Source organism: Mobula hypostoma, chromosome 24 (assembly GCF_963921235.1).
Source record: "Mobula hypostoma chromosome 24, sMobHyp1.1, whole genome shotgun sequence".
Taxonomy (NCBI): Eukaryota; Metazoa; Chordata; class Chondrichthyes; order Myliobatiformes; family Myliobatidae; genus Mobula; species Mobula hypostoma.
The window spans coordinates 52,214,243-52,231,079 of record NC_086120.1 but is presented as its reverse complement, the minus strand read 5'-3'; the positions used below and the strand labels follow the sequence as shown (position 1 = coordinate 52,231,079).

General features: G+C 55.3%; 1 protein-coding gene across 3 annotated transcripts in view; it reads right to left on the bottom strand.

Annotated features, from left to right (window-relative positions):
• The window catches only part of ncanb (neurocan b), a 400,023-nt gene that overhangs the window by 248,238 nt on the left and 134,948 nt on the right, over positions 1-16,837 (bottom strand). For all 3 annotated transcript variants that reach the window (XM_063032277.1, XM_063032278.1, XM_063032280.1), the window contains exon 4: positions 13,787-13,961. In XM_063032277.1, coding sequence (XP_062888347.1) covers positions 13,787-13,961 — 175 coding nt within the window. The remainder of the gene's footprint in view (positions 1-13,786; positions 13,962-16,837) is intronic.

Below are 16,837 nucleotides of genomic sequence, written 5' to 3'. Positions count from 1 at the left end.
AGAGACACACACCGTCACTGCACCCCGCACCCTCAGAGACACACACCCTCAGAGACACACACCGTCACTGCACCCCTCACCCTCAGTGACACACACCCTCAGAGACACACACCGTCACTGCACCCCGCACCCTCAGTGACACACACCCTCAGAGACACACACCGTCACTGCACCCCTCACCCACAGTGACACACACCCTCAGAGACACACACCCTCGGTGACACACACCGTCACTGCACCCCTCACCCTCAGAGACATACACCCTTGGTGACACACACCCTCAGAGACACACACCGTCACTGCACCCCTCACCCTCGGTGACACACACCCTCAGAGATACACACCCTCGGTGACACACACCGTCACTGCACCCCTCACCCTCAGAGACACACACCCTTGGTGACACACACCCTCAGAGACACACACCGTCACTGCACCCCTCACCCTCGGTGACACACACTGTCAGAGACACACACCCTCAGAGACACACACCGTCACTGCACCCCTCACCCTCAGTGACACACATCCTCAGAGACACACACCCTCGGTGACACACACCGTCACTGCACCCCTCACCCTCGGTGACACACACTGTCAGTGATACACATCGTCAGTGACACACACCGTCACTGCACCCCTCACCCTCGGTGACACACACTGTCAGTGACACACACCGTCAGAGACACACACCCTCAGAGACACACACCCTCGGTGACACACACCGTCAGAGACACACACCGTCAGAGACACACACCCTCGGTGACACACACCATCACTGCACCCCTCACCCTCAGTGACACACACCCTCAGTGACACACACCCTCAGAGACACACACCGTCACTGCACCCCTCACCCTCAGTGACACACACCCTCGGTGACACACACCGTCAGAGACACACACCCTCGGTGACACACACCCTCAGTGACACACACCATCACTGCACCCCTCACCCTCAGAGACACACACCGTCAGAGACACACACCGTCACTGCACCCCTCACCCTCAGTGACACACACCCTCAGAGACACACACCGTCACTGCACCCCTCACCCTCAGAGACACACACCCTCAGAGACACACACCATCAGAGACACACACCGTCACTGCACCCCTCACCCTCAGTGACACACACCCTCAGCGACACACACCGTCAGAGACACACACCCTCAGAGACACACACCATCACTGCACCCCTCACCCTCAGTGACACACACCCTCAGTGACACACACCGTCACTGCACCCCTCACCCTCAGTGACACACACCGTCAGAGACACACACCGTCACTGCACCCCTCACCCTCGGTGACACACACCCTCAGTGACACACACTGTCAGAGACACACACCCTCAGTAACACACACCGTCACTGCACCCCTCACCCTCAGTGACACACACCCTCAGAGACACACACCCTCGGTGACACACACCGTCAGAGACACACACCGTCACTACACCCCTCACCCTCAGTGACACACACCCTCAGAGACACACACCCTCAGAGACACACACCGTCACTGCACCCCTCACCGTCAGTGACACACACCCTCAGTGACACACACCCTCAGAGACACACACCGTCACTGCACCCCGCACCCTCAGTGACACACACCGTCACTGCACCCCTCACCCTCAGAGACACACACCCTTGGTGACACACACCCTCAGAGACACACACCGTCACTGCACCCCTCACCCTCGGTGACACACACTGTCAGAGACACAGACCCTCAGAGACACACACCGTCACTGCACCCCTCACCCTCAGTGACACACACCCTCAGAGACACACACCCTCAGAGACACACACCCTCGGTGACACACACCGTCAGTGACACACACCGTCAGAGACACACACCCTCAGAGACACACACCGTCACTGCACCCCTCACCCTCAGAGACACACACCCTTGGTGACACACACCCTCAGAGACACACACCGTCACTGCACCCCTCACCCTCGGTGACACACACTGTCAGAGACACAGACCCTCAGAGACACACACCGTCACTGCACCCCTCACCCTCAGTGACACACACCCTCAGAGACACACACCCTCAGAGACACACACCCTTGGTGACACACACCCTCAGAGACACACACCGTCACTGCACCCCTCACCCTCGGTGACACACACTGTCAGAGACACAGACCCTCAGAGACACACACCGTCACTGCACCCCTCACCCTCAGTGACACACACCCTCAGAGACACACACCCTCAGAGACACACACCCTCAGTAACACACACCATCAGAGACACACACCGTCACTGCAGCCCTCACCCTCAGTGACACACACCGTCAGTGACACACACCCTCAGTGACACACAACGTCAGAGACTCACACCCTCAGAGACACACACCGTCACTGCACCCCTCACCCTCAGTGACACACACCCTCAGAGACACACACCGTCACTGCACCCCTCACCCTCAGTGACACACACCCTCAGAGACACACACCGTCAGAGACACACACCGTCACTGCACCCCTCACCCTCGGTGACACACAGCCTCAGAGACACACACCGTCAGAGACACACACCGTCACTGCACCCCTCACCCTCGGTGACACACACCCTCTGTGACACACACCGTCAGAGACACACACCCTCAGTAACACACACCGTCACTGCACCCCTCACCCTCAGTGACACACACCGTCAGTGACACACACCCTCAGTGACACACACCGTCAGAGACTCACACCCTCAGAGACACACACCGTCACTGCACCCCTCACCCTCAGTGACACACACCCTCAGAGACACACACCCTCGGTGACACACACCGTCACTGCACCCCTCACCCTCGGTGACACACACTGTCAGTGATACACATCGTCAGTGACACACACCCTCAGTGCAGCCCCTCACCCTCAGTGCCAACACCGTCAGTGCACCCCTCACCCTCATAGCCGCAGTGTGGCAGTAAGAATCTGGCATGAGTGTTTGCCTCGGGAAAAGCTGACAACAGTAAAAAGGTAGGAGAATCTGATGTGCCAGGGCAGATCCCTAGGGAGCATTTCACCTTTGAAACAAGAAACATCAGGAGAATCATTAATGTACAAAGGGAAACAGCTTCACTGACAGAGTAACTGTTTAGGGGAGGGAAATGTATTCACAAGAATTACATGGATTTACGATGAAATGAAATTATCTGACCATTCAAATCCCAATGCTCCTATTAATTTTCTGTAATCAGTTCTTCAAAAGAGATCAGTATTTTGAAGGAAATAGTGAGATGAAAGTCTCAGAGAAAGAAAATGTAGATGAAATTCCTTCCTCAAAAAGGTGAACTTCAATGCATAGCACATTTCTTGGAAACTTTTGGTTAGTAGTCCTCACTTCCAGGCTGATCTTTCCCACACCATCCGGTCCATTGCTGTGTGGGATTCTCCGGCCTCTGAATGGTGCCAATCCTCCCTGCAACATTCATTTTCATTGTTCTCTCTTTACCACCTCCCACAATGCTGCTCTCCATAATTATCATGGTCCTCTGCTTATATCTCACTCTTTAATAAGACCATATGACACAAGTTTGTTCCGTCATTCCATCATGGCCGATCCATTTCCTGCTCAGCCCCATCTCCTGCCTTCTCCCCGTACCCCTTCATGGCCTGTCTAATCAAGAACCTATCAACCTCTGTCTTAAATAAACCCAGTGACTTGGCCTCCATAGCCAAATGTGGCAACAAATTCCACAGATTCACCACTCTCTGGCTAAAAGTATTCATCCTCATCGCCATTCTAAACCAGAGGGGCTGTCCCCTACTATAGGAAACATCACCTCCAAGTCCTTCAGCACTCTCCTTGCTTCCTCAATGCTATCTGCCCCTCTACCTATCTTTGTATCGTCCACAAACCTGGCTACAAATTATTGACATATAATGTGAAAAAAAAGCAGTCCCAACACAGACCCCTATGGAACACCACTAGTCACCGGCAGCCAATCAGAAAAAGCTCCCTTTATTCCACTCTTTGCCTCCTGCCAATCAGCCACTGCTTTATCCAGGCCAGTATCTTTCCTGTAATACCATTGGCTCTTACCTTGTTAAAGCAGCCTCATGTGCTGCACCTTGTGAAAGGTATCCTGAAAATCCAAGTACCCAACATCGACTGATTCTCTTTTGTCTGTCCTGCTTGTTATTTCTTCAAAGAATTCCAACAGATTTGTCAGGCAAAATTTTCCCTTGATAAACCTCAGCCTATTTTATTCTGTGCCTCTGGTACCCCGAATCCACATCTTTAACAATCAACTTCAACATCTTCCCACCCAGAGGTCAGAGTAACAGTCTATAATTTCCTTCCTTCTGTCTCTCTCTTTTCTTGAAGAGTGGAGTGATAATTGCAATTTTCCAGTCCTTTGGAACCATTCCAGAAATCTATTGATTCTTGAAGGATATTACTAATTCCTCCACAATCTCTTCAGCCACCTCTTTCAGAACCTTGGATCATCCTGTCCAAGCGACCTATATACATTCAGACCTTCAATTTCCCAAGCACCTTCTCCCTAGTAAAGGCAACTTCACTCATTTGTGCCCCCTGACACTCTCAAACTTCTGGCATACTGCTAGGGAAGGCTGATGCAAAATACCTATTTATTCCTTCACCATTTCCTTGTCCCCCATCACTACCTCTCCAGCATAATTTTCCAGCAGTCCAATATCTACTCTCGCCTCTCTTTTTATGTGTCTAAAGAAACTTTTGGTATCTTCTTTAATATTATTTGGCTAGATTACCATTTTATACCATCTTTTCCCTCTTTATGACTTTCTTAGTTGCCTTCTGTTAGGTTTTAAAAGCTTCCTAGTCCTCTAACTTCCCACTAATTTTTGCTCTATTATATGCCCTCTCTTTAGCTTTAGTGGTGGCTTTGACTCACTTGTCAGCCACAGGTGCATCACCCTGCCTTTAGAATATTTCTTCTTCTTTCTGATGTATCTATCCTGCACCTTCTGAATTGCTCCCAGAAATTCCAGCCACTGCTGCTATGCAGTCATCCCTGTTGGTGTCACCATCCAATCAGATTTGGCCAGCTCCTCTCTCACACCTCTGTAATTCCCTTTACTGTACTGTAATACTGATACATCTGATTTTAGCTTCTCCCTCTCAAATTGCAGGGTGCATTCAATCATATTATGATATTGTGGCGACCCACTTTCTACGCAGGCGAACCGGCTCACAAAATGGTGTGCGCGTCGGCAGAGAGGCCAGCCCCAAAATGGCGCTGGGCTTTCTTCCTCACCAGCAAGGGGAGAAAGCCCGCACGCGGGAAGAGACTTTTGTAATGCACCTCTGACGTCATTTCCACCCAGAGAGGGTGGGAACGGAACTGCGTAAAAGCCATTGCTGCAAAGTTTGAATAAATTAGTCTCGAGGTCAACTTACAGGCTGCGTGTCGTTATTTCTAGCTCTGTGTGTAGCACATCGCTACATTGATGACTCCGACAGTCCAAACGGGATTTGGACCAAAGACGATCGACTCTTCATCTGTTCACGCAGTTTCATTAAAACTGCCAACTTTCTGGACGCTGCGACCACGCGTGTGGTTTGACCAAGCAGATGCCCAGTTCCAGATTCAGCAGATATCTTCTGATTCCACGCGTTACTATTACGTGGTGAGCTCCCTTGACCAGGAGACAGCCGCCCAGGTTGAGGATTTCATACAGTCACCCCCGGAAGAAGGCAAATATGCAACATCCAAAGTGCTGCTCATAGGGACCTTTGGCCTCTCACGGCGTGAGCAAGGTGCCCGTTTGCTGCACCTGGACAGTTTGGGAGACAGGCCACTGTCAGCATTAATGAACGAGATGCTGGCCCTGGCTGAAGGACACAAGCCCTGCCTCATGTTTGAGCAGGCATTCCTAGAGCAACTGCCGGAGGACATACATCTGCTGCTGGCCGATGCAGATTTCAGTGACCCCTGGAAGGCGGCGGCCCGGGCAGATGTGCTGTGGAAAGCCAAGAGGGAGAGCGGGGCGTCTGTTGGACAGATTATCAAGCCACGCGCCCAACAGCAGGCCAAACCAGGCCCGGCAACGGAGCGCACACAACCCAGAGGCAGGAGTGAGGAGGCCAATGAACAGTGGTGTTTCTACCACCAGCGGTGGGGCACAAAAGCCTGCTGTTGTCACCCGCCCTGCAAGTTCCCGGGAAACGCCAGGGCCAGTTGCCGCTAATGGCTACGGCGGCTGGTCACCAGGACAGCCTCTTGTACATCTGGGACATACAGTCAGGACGCCGCTTCTTGGTCAACACCGGAGTGGAAATCAGCATCTTACCCGCGACACCCGCAACAGGGAGCCGGGACCCACCCTGAGGTCCGCAAACGGCAGCACAATATGGACCTACAGCACCCACACAGTGCAGCTGCAGTTCGGTGCCAGCCAGTTCACGTGGGACTTCACACTGGCCGCCGTGGCCCAACCACTCCTGGGGGCAGACTTCTTGTGAGCTCACAGCCTGCTGGTCGACTTGCAAGGGAAAAGACTGGTCCATGCCAAGACTTTCCAGACATTCTCCCTGGGTGAAGCCAAGTTGACTCCATCACGCTGTCTGACAACAAATTCACCAGAATCCTGGCGGACTTCTCATTGGTTCTGGCACCATAGTTCATGGCAGTCATGCCCAGACACGGAGTACAGCACCACATTTCAACCCAGGGACCACCCCTCCACGCCTGTGCACGGTGGCTCCCCCCGGACAAGCTCCGCCTGGCGAAGGAGGAGTTCAAGAGGATGGAGGAATTGGGGATCGTACGGCGGTCTGACAGCCCATGGGCCTCCCCCCTGAACATGGTGCCCGAAGCAGCCGGGGGCTGGAGACCATGTGGTGGCTACTGCAGACTGAACAAGGCTACAACTCCAGATTGCTACCCCATGCCTCACATACAGGACTTTGCAGCCAACCTGCACGGGGCAAGCATCTTTTCCATGGTAGACCTCGTCCAGGGGTACCATCAAATCCCGGTACACCCTAAAGACATCCCCAAAACAGCACTCATCACCCCATTCGGCCTGTTCGAATTCCTCTGAATGCCGTTTGGCCTGAAGAATGCCGCACAGACGTTCCAGCGGCTAATGGATGCGGCGGGACCGACTTCCTGGGCCACAGGATTACCAAAGACAGGGCAACACCTCTGCCCGCCAAGGTAGACACAATCCGCCACTTCGCCCGGCTCAACACAGTCAAAGGCCTGCAGGAGTTCGTTGGTATGGTGAACTTCTACCACCGCTTCCTCCCCTCAGCAGCCCGTATCATGCTCCCTTTGTTCACCCTGATGTCAGGTAAAGGCAAGGACATTAATTGGGACAAAGAGGCCGCGGCCGCTTTCGTTGAAGCCAAGCAAGCCTTGGCAGACGCCGCGATGCTGGTGCACCCCAGAACGGACATTCCAACCACCCTCACAGTGGACGCATCCAACACAGCAGTCGGTGGGGTGCTGGAGCAACTCATCGAGGGGCGCTGGCAACCCCTGGCATTCTTCAGCAGGCACCTACGGCCACCCGAACTCAAGTACAGTGCCTTCGACCAGGAGCTGTTGGCACTATATCTAGCAACCTGGCATTTCAGGTACTTCTTAGAAGGCAGGCCGTTCACCGCGTTCACGGACCACAAACCGTTGACCTTCACGTTCACGAAGGTGTCCGATCCCTGGTCGGCCCACCAGCAGCGACATCTGTCCTACATCTCCGAGTACACGACAGACATCCAGCATGTCTCGGGAAAGGACAACGTCGTGGCAAACGCACTCTCCAGACCAGCTATTCCGGCCCTGTCCCAGGGGGTGGACCATGCAGCACTGGCGGAGGCACAGCAGGCAGACGACGAGATGTCCAGCTCCATGACCGCAGTCTTGGGTTTGCAGCACAAGATTTCCTCGTAGGCCCAGGTGAGAGGACCCTCCTGTGTGACGTGGCTACTGGCCAATCTCGCCCCATCGTCCCAGCAGCTTGGCGGCCGCGAGTTTTCAACTCCATACACGGCTTGGCGCACCCATCTATCAGGACAACCGTCCGCATGGTCTCCAGCAAGTTCGTGTGGCACGGACTTTGCAAACAGGTCAGCGAATGGGTCAAAACGTGCACGCAGTGCCAAACAGCCAAGGTGCAGCGGCACACCAAAGCCCACTGCAGCAGTTCAAACCCACCCGCTGGAGGTTCCACCACATCCATGTGAATATCGTGGGGCCCCTGCCAGTGTCGCAAGGAGCGCGGTACCTCCTAACTATGGTAGACCAGTTCACGAGATGGCCAGAGATGGTCCCGCTCACCGACACCACCGCCGATTCCTGCGCCCGAGCGCTGATTGCAACCTGAGTAGCACGCTTCGGGATACCGGCCCACATTACCTCCGACAGAGGCGCCCAGTTCACCTCCAGCCTGTGGTCGACTGTGGCCAGCCTGTTGGGAACACAGCTACACCACACAACTGCCTACCCCCCACAGTCGAACGGACTAGTGGAACGCTTCCACCGTCACTTGAAGTCGGCTCTCCTGGCCCGCCTGAAAGGGCCTAACTGGGTGGACGAGCTTCCCTGGGTCCTGCTCGGAATCTGCACAGCGCCCAGAGAGGATCTGCACACCTCGTCGGCCAAGCTGGTGTACGGCGCACCCCTGGTCGTCCCAGGAGAGTTCATACCAGCCCCAAGGGGACAAGAGGAAGGACCCGCAGCAGTCCTGAACAGACTACACGAAAGGCTCAGCAACCTGGCCCCCGTACCAACTTCACAGCACGGACAGATCCCGACCTGCGCACCCAAAGACTTGCAGAACTGTAAGTTTGTATTTGTACGAAGGGGCACACACCGGGCACTGCTACAGCAGCCATACGAGGTGCCATTCAAGGTGATCAGTAACAACGGGTCCACGTACGTTCTGGACATTGGGGGGAAAGAGGAGGTTTTCACGGTGAACCCACTCAAACCGGCCCATGTGGACTTGGTGCAGCCGGTCGAGGTTCAGGCACTGTGGCGCAGGGGCAGACTGCCCAAACAGAGACTGATCCAGACTGTGGACACTGGGGGTGTATTGCCGGTTCTGGTGGGGTGGGAGTTATGTGGCGACCCACTTTCTACGCAGGCGAACCGGCTCACAAAATGACGTGTGTGTCAGCAGAGAGGCCAGCCCCAAAATAACACTGGGCCTTCTTCACCAGCGAAGGGAGAAAGCCCGTGCGTGGGAAGAGACTTTTGTAATGCACCTCTGACGTCATTTCCGACCGGAGAGGGTGGGAACGGGACTCCGTAAAAGCCAGAGCTGCGAAGTTTGAATAAACTAGTCTCGAGTGCAACTTACAGACTGCGTGTCGTTATTTCTAGCTCTGTGTGAAGCTCATCGCTATAATATTATTGCCTCCCAAGAGTTCCTTTACCTTCAGTTCTCTAATCAATTCCAGTTCATTGCACAACACCCAATCCAGAATAGATCGGGTCATAAAGAAATCTTTTGGCAGGTTGACCTTCATAAATCCATATATTGAATACAGGCAATAGGATGTTATGTTGAAGTTGTATAAGACTGTGGTGAGGCCTAATTTGGAGTATTGTGTGCAGTTTTGGTCACCTACCTACTGGAAAGATATAAACAGGGTTGAAAGAGTGCAGAGAAAATTTACAAGGGTGTTACTCAGTCTGGAAGACCTGATTTATACGGAAAGGTTGAATAGGTTATGACTGTATTCCTTACAACGTGAAAAACTGAGAGGAGATTTGAAAGAGGTAAAATTATGAGGGCTATAGATAGGGTAAATGCAAGCAGTGTTTTTACTGAGGTTAGGTGGGACGACAATGAGAGGTCATAGGTTAAGGGTGAAAGATGAAAGGTTTAAGAGGAACACGAGGAGGAAACTTCTTCACTCAGAGTGTGAGAGTGTGGAATGAGCTGCAAGCACAATTGGTGAATGCAAGTTTGATTTCAACATTTGAGAGAATTTTGGAAAGGTAATAGGGTTGGAGAGCTTTGGTTCACGTGCAGATCAATGGGAGTAGACAGTTTAATTGGTTTCAGCATGGACTAGATGGGCCAAAGGGCCTGTTTCTATGCTATACTTCTCTATGATTCTAATAGCTGATCCCCTATTGGGCGCAACAACAAGTTGCTCTGAAAAACATCTCACAGACATTCTACAATTTCCTCCCCCGGCATCCAGCACCAACCTGGTTTTCCCAATCTCCCTGCATGTCCCTTTCCACCCATCTACCGGTGAGCCGTAAAACCTAATCCCACGGAAGCCCCAGCTTCATTCTAGTTGCCCTATCCACTCCTCCCCTACACGTCTGAAACTTTGGACTTTGTTCTGTCTTTGCTCCAGTTCTGAGCAACAGTCTGAACAGGGAACGTTTCCCTTTGCCAACCAGCTGAGTGTATCCAGCACCTCCAGCTTTTATAACAGGTCGACAGTGATGTGGGCAGACAGTAAACGTGGGGATGGGGAGAACGGAGGAGATAATGGGGGGTGGGGGAGGAGAGAGCTGGGGGAGGAGAGGGCTGGGGGGTAGGAGAGGGTTGGGAGTAGGAGAGAGCTAGAGGGGGAGAGGCCTGGAAGTAGCAGAGGGCTGGGTGGAGGAGAGGGCTGGGGGAGGGACAGGCCTGGGGTGAGGAGAGGGCTGGGGGTTTGGAGAGGGCTGGAGGAGGGAGAGGCCTGGGGTGAGGAGAGGGCTGGGGGTGAGGAGAGGGCTGGGGGTGAGGAGAGGGCTGAGGGGAGGAGGGGCCTGGGGGGAGGACAGGGCTGGGGGGAGGAGAGGCCTGAGGGGAGGAGAGGGCTGGGTGGAGGAGAGGGCTGGGGGAGGGACAGGCCTGGGGTGAGGAGAGGGCTGGGGGTTTGGAGAGGGCTGGGGGAGGGAGAGGCCTGGGGTGAGGAGAGGGCTGGGGGTGAGGAGAGGGCTGAGGGGAGGAGGGGCCTGGGGGGAGGACAGGGCTGGGGGGAGGAGAGGCCTGAGGGGAGGAGAGGCCTGAGGGGAGGAGAGGGCTGGGAGGGGAGGAGAGGGCTGGGGGGGTAGGAGAGGGCTGGAGGTAGGAGAGGCCTGGGAGTGGGAGACAGCTGGGGGAGGGAGAGGGCTGGGAGTAGGACAGGGCTGGGAGTAGGAGAGGCCTGAGGGGAGGAGAGGCCTGGGGTAGGAGAGGGCTGAGGGGAGGAGAGGCCTAGGGGGAGGAGAGGAATGGGGGAGGAGAGGCCTGGGGGTGAGGAGAGGCCTGGGGGGTGAGGAGAGAGCTGGGGGGGGGAGGCCTGGGGGTAGTAGGAAAGGGCTGGGAGTAGGAAAGGGCTGGGGAGTAGGAGAGGGCTGGGAATAGGAGAGGGCTGGGGAGTAGGAGAGGGCTGGGGAGTAGGAGAGGGCTGGGGAGTAGGAGAGGGCTGGAGGGAGGAGAGGTCTGGGGAGTAGGAGAGGGCTGGGGAGTAGGAGAGAGCTGGAGGAGGGAGAGGGCTGGGGGTTAGGAGAGGGCTTGGGGAGGGAGAGGCCTGGGGAAGGGAGAGGCCTGGGGTGAGGAGAGGGCTGGGGGTGAGGAAAGGGCTGGGGGGGAGGCCTGGGGGTAGTAGGAAAGGGCTGGGGAATAGGAGAGGGCTGGGGAGTAGGAGAGGGCTGGGGAGTAGGAAAGGGCTGGAGGGAGGAGAGGTCTGGGGAGCAGGAGAGGGCTGGGGAGTAGGAGAGGGCTGGGGGGAGGAGAGGCCTGGGGGGAGGAGAGGCCTGGGGGGAGGAGAGGGCTGAGGGAGGAAGAGACCTGGGGGAGGGAGAGGCCTGGGGTGAGGAGGAGGCTGGGGGGTGAGGAGAGGGCTGGGGGGGGAGGAGAGGGCTGGGGCGGGAGGCCTGGGGGGAGTAGGAAAGGGCTGGTAGTAGGAAAGGGCTGGGGAGTAGGAGAGGGCTGGAGGGAGGAGAGGGCTGGGAGTAGGAGAGGGCTGGAGGGAGGAGAGGGCTGGAGGGAGGAGAGGGCAGGGAGTAGGAGAGGGCTGGGGAGTAGGAGAGGGCTGGAGGGAGGAGAGGGCTGGGAGTAGGAGAGGGCCGGGGAGTAGGAGAGGGCTGGAGGGAGGAAAGGGCTGGGAGTAGGAGAGGGCTGGAGGGAGGAGAGGGTTGGGGGAGGAGAGAGTTGGGTGGTTAAGAGAGAGTTGGGTGGTTAAGAGAGAGCTGGGAGAAAAGTGTGGGGAAAAAGAGAGCGAGGATAATAATCAAATCACTTTAAACACAACCTGAATAAATAAATCAACCGTAGACCAAGTAATTGACAAGAAATGCAGATAGGGTCAAAGTAACAGGCAAAGAATCAGCTGGAATATGGAGAGGCGGCTTCTGACTGGATTTCGTGAAAGCATGATTTTCTATTCTGCTGTCAATTAACTCTATTAAGTAGGGCGCTGTGTGGAGTTTATATTTAATTGAAATTCACTGACAGTTGTGGCTCCCTTAGGATACTCTAGTTCATGGAACAGCAGCAGAAACCGAAGACCGAGCACATTATGGACTGAGAATAACCCAGTCCTATGCCTCATCCACGTGGCAGCAGATCCGCACCCTAACTCCCCATTCCGCACCTTTCCAAAATCCATCCGTCCATGACCCAGTTTCCCCAGCCCTCAGGCCCTCAGTCCTCAGTTTCCCCGGCCCTCAGGCAGACCCCCAGCGTTCCAGCCGCGCCTTGGCCACCCTCTCAGACTGAAGCTATGCCTCACCTCCAGAGTCAGAGATGTAGAGCCCATGTCTGACCTGACGGAAGGTAGGTCACAGTGGGGCAGCTTGGGCCCGGCAAAGCCCTGAGGTCCTCCTGTACCAGTGTTTTGTAGGAAGAATGAGGGACTTGCCAACAGCTGGGAGCAGATTGACTGGGCAGTGGTCAGCCAGTTCACTGACCACTGCCAGAGTCAGCCATCCCTCACCATGGTCTGCAAAGCAGCCACATCTTTCTGGGTGATGAACATTCAGCTGCCACACCATGAGATGTTTGGAGCAACACACAAAATGTTGGAGGATCTCTGCAGAACAGGCAGCATTTTTAGGTGGGAATAACCAGTTGACATTTTAGGCAAAACTGCTTCATCAGACCAGAAAGGAAGGGAGCAAAAGCCGGAACAGTATAATGTCTGTGCAGGAGGGGAACAAACAAGTATGAATCCTTAAAGAGGTGTCCATAAGACATGGGAGCACAATAAGACCATTCAGCCCATCATGTCTGCTCTGCTATTCCATCACGGCTGATTTATTATCCCTCTCAACCCCATTCTCCTGCCTTCTCCTTATAACGTTTGTTGCCCTGACTAATCAAGAACCTAATGACTTGACCTTCACAGCTATCTGTGGCAATGAATTCGACTGATTCACCACCCTCTGGCTAAAGAAATTCCTCATCATCTCTGTTGTAAAGGGACGCCCCACTATTCTGAGGCTGTGCCCTCTGGTCCTAGACTCACCCACAATAGGAAACATCCTCTCCATGTCCACTCTATTTAGACCTTTCAATATTCAGTAGGTTTCAGTGAGATGCCCCTCATTCTTCTAAACCCCAGTGAGTACAGACCCAGAGCTATAAAACACTCCTCATCTCTTCATGTATATGTATGTCTATATCCGTGTGTGTGTACATGTGTGTGTGTGTGTGTGCACATGTGTGTACATGTATGTGTATGTATGTCTGTGTATACGTGTGTGTGTACGTGTATGTGTGTACGTGTGTGTGTATACATGTGTGTGTACATGTATGTGTGTGTATGTGAGTGCACATGTGTGTGTACATGTATGTGTACGTGTGTGTACATGTGTGTGTGTGTGTATATATATATATATACATGTGACTCACCGTACAGTCTGGTCAGAGAGCCAGCCAGCATCACAGTGGTTGAACCCATCCTGGAAGGCAGCCAGGAGGTGCTGGGGTGAGGCCATTGTGGCCGAATTCTGCTGACAGATCTGTGTAGCTTCCTTGAAAGTTAATGCATACCTGTTGTTGCTGGAACGATAGTGGAACACGGTCCCTGAAACAGGAGAAACCAAAGGTAAGTAAACAGCTCCTCCTCTCTCGGAACTGGAGAGTCACTGGGATCAGCCTGATTCCCCGAGGTTGTGGTCAATTCCCTTGGGTAAATACCCCAATTCTAGCAGCGTAGAGCCATGCCTGCAAACTGACAACACACTGCCCCTAACATGCTGCTCCTTTTCTGCACACCGCTCGCCTCTGCACACTGCCAGCACCCAGCACGCTGCTCACCTTCTCCATCCCGATCCCCCTCTTCTGCTGCTCCCCCTCTCCACACTGCCCACCCCTGTATGCAGGTTTCGCTCTACATCCTGCTTCCCCTCTGCATGCTGATCTCCCTCTGCACGTTGCCCCCCTCTGCACACTGATCTCCCTCTGCACGTTGCCCCCTCTGCACGCTGATCTCCCTCTGCACGCTGATTTCCCTCGACACACTGATCTCCCTCCGTACGCTGCTCCCCCTCTCCACACTGCCCACCCTTGTATGCAGGTTTCCCTCTGCTTGTTGTCCCCCTCTGCACGCTGATCTCCCTCTGCACATTGCCCCCCTCTGCACGCTGATTTCCCTCGAAACACTGATCTCCCTCCGCACGCTGCTCCCCCTCTCCACACTGCCCACACCCTGTAGGCAGGTTTCCCTCTCCATGCTGATCTCCCTCTGCACACTGATCTCCCCTCTGCACGCTGATCTCCCTCTGCACGTTGCCCCCCTCTGCACACTGATCTCCCCTCTGCACGCTGATTTCCCTCGACACACTGATCTCCCTCCGCATGCTGCTCCCCCTCTCCACACTGCCCACACCCTGTAGACAGGTTTCCCTCTCCATGCTGATCTCCCTCTGCACACTGATCTCCCCTCTGCACGCTGATCTCCCCTCTGCACGCTGATCTTCCTCTACACGCTGACCTCCCTCTGCACGCTGATCTCCCCTCTACATGCTGATCTCCCTCTGCACTCTGATCTCCCCTCTACACGCTGATCTCCCTCTGCACGTTGATCTCCCTCTGCATGCTGATCTCCCTCTCAAAGCTGATCTCCCCTCTGCACGCTGATCTCCCCTCTACACGCTGATCTCCCCTCTGCAAGCTGCTCCCCTCTCCACACTGCCCACCCCCTGCAGGCAGCTTTCCCTCTCCATGCTGATCTCCCTCTGCACGCTGATCTCCCCTGTGCACGCTCATCTCCCCTCTGCACGCTGCTCCCCCTCTCCACACTGCCCACCCCCTGTAGGCAGGTTTCCCTCTCCATGCTGATCTCCGTCTGCACACTGATCTCCCTCTACATACTGCCCCCCTGAACACTGCTCTCCCTCTGCACGCTGATCTCCCTCTGCATACTGCCCCCCTGCACGCTGATCTCCCTCTGCACGCTGATCTCCCTCTGCACGCTGACCTCCCTCTGCACACTAATCTCCCTCTGCACGCTGATCTCGCTCTGCACGCTGATCTCCCTCTGCACATTGCCCCCCTCTGCACGCTGATCTCCCTCTACATGCTGATCTCCCCTCTGCACGCTGATCTCCCTCTACACGCTGATCTCCCTCTACATACTGCCCCCCTGCACGCTGATCTCCCTCTGCACGTTGATCTCCCCTCTGCACGCTGATCTCCCTCTACATACTGCCCCCCTGCAAGCTGATCTCCCTCTGCACGCTGATCAGAGGGAGATCAGCTTGCAGGGGGGAGATCAGTGTGCAGAGGGAGATCAGCATGGAGAGGGAAACCTCCCTCTGCACGTTGATCTCCCTCTGCACGCTGATCTCCCCTCTGCACGCTGATCTCCCTCTACACGCTGATCTCCCTCTACATACTGCCCCCCTGCACGCTGATCTCCCTCTGCACGTTGATCTCCCCTTGCCACACTGCCCACCCCCTGTAGGCAGGTTTCCCTCTCCATGCTGATCTCCCTCTGCACACTGATCTCCCCTCTGCACGCTGATCTCCCTCTCCACAGGGCCCACACCCTGTAGGCAGGTTTCCCTCTCCATGCTGCTCTCCCTCTGCACACTGATCTCCCTCGACATACTGCCCCCCTGCACGCTGATCTCCCTCTGCACGCTGATCTCCCTCTGCACGCTGATCTCCTCTGCACACTGATCTCCCCTCTGCACGCTGATCTCGCTCCGCACGCTGATCTCCCCTCTGCACGCTGATCTCCCTCCGCACGCTGCTCCCCCTCTCCACACTGCCCACCCCCTGTAGGCAGGTTTCCCTCTCCATGCTGATCTCCCTCTGCACACTGATCTCCCCTCTGCACGCTGATCTCCCCTCTGCATGCTGATCTCCCTCTGCACGCTGATCTCCCTCTCAAAGCTGATCTCCCCTCTGCACGCTGATCTCCCTCTGCACGCTGATCTCCCCTCTACACGCTGATCTCCCTCTGCACGTGGCCCCCCTCTGCACGCTGATCTCCCTCTGCACGCTGATCTCCCCTCTACACGCTGATCTCCTCTCTGCACGCTGATCTCCCCTCTGCACGCTGCTCCCCCTCTCCACACTGCCCACCCCCTGCAGGCAGCTTTCCCTCTCCATGCTGATCTCCCTCAGCATGCTGATCTCCCTCTGCACGCTGATCTCCCCTGTGCACGCTCATCTCCCCTCTGCACGCTGCTCCCCCTCTCCACACTGCCCACCCCCTGTAGGCAGGTTTCCCTCTCCATGCTGATCTCTGTCTGCACACTGATCTCCCTCTGCATACTGCCCCCCTGCACGCTGATCTCCCTCTGCACGCTGATCTCCCTCTGCACGCTGACCTCCCTCTGCACGCTGACCTCCCTCTGCACGCTGACCTCCCTCTGCACACTAATCTCCCTCTGCACGCTGATCTCGCTCTGCACGCTGATCTCCCTCTGCACATTGCCCCCCTCTGCACGC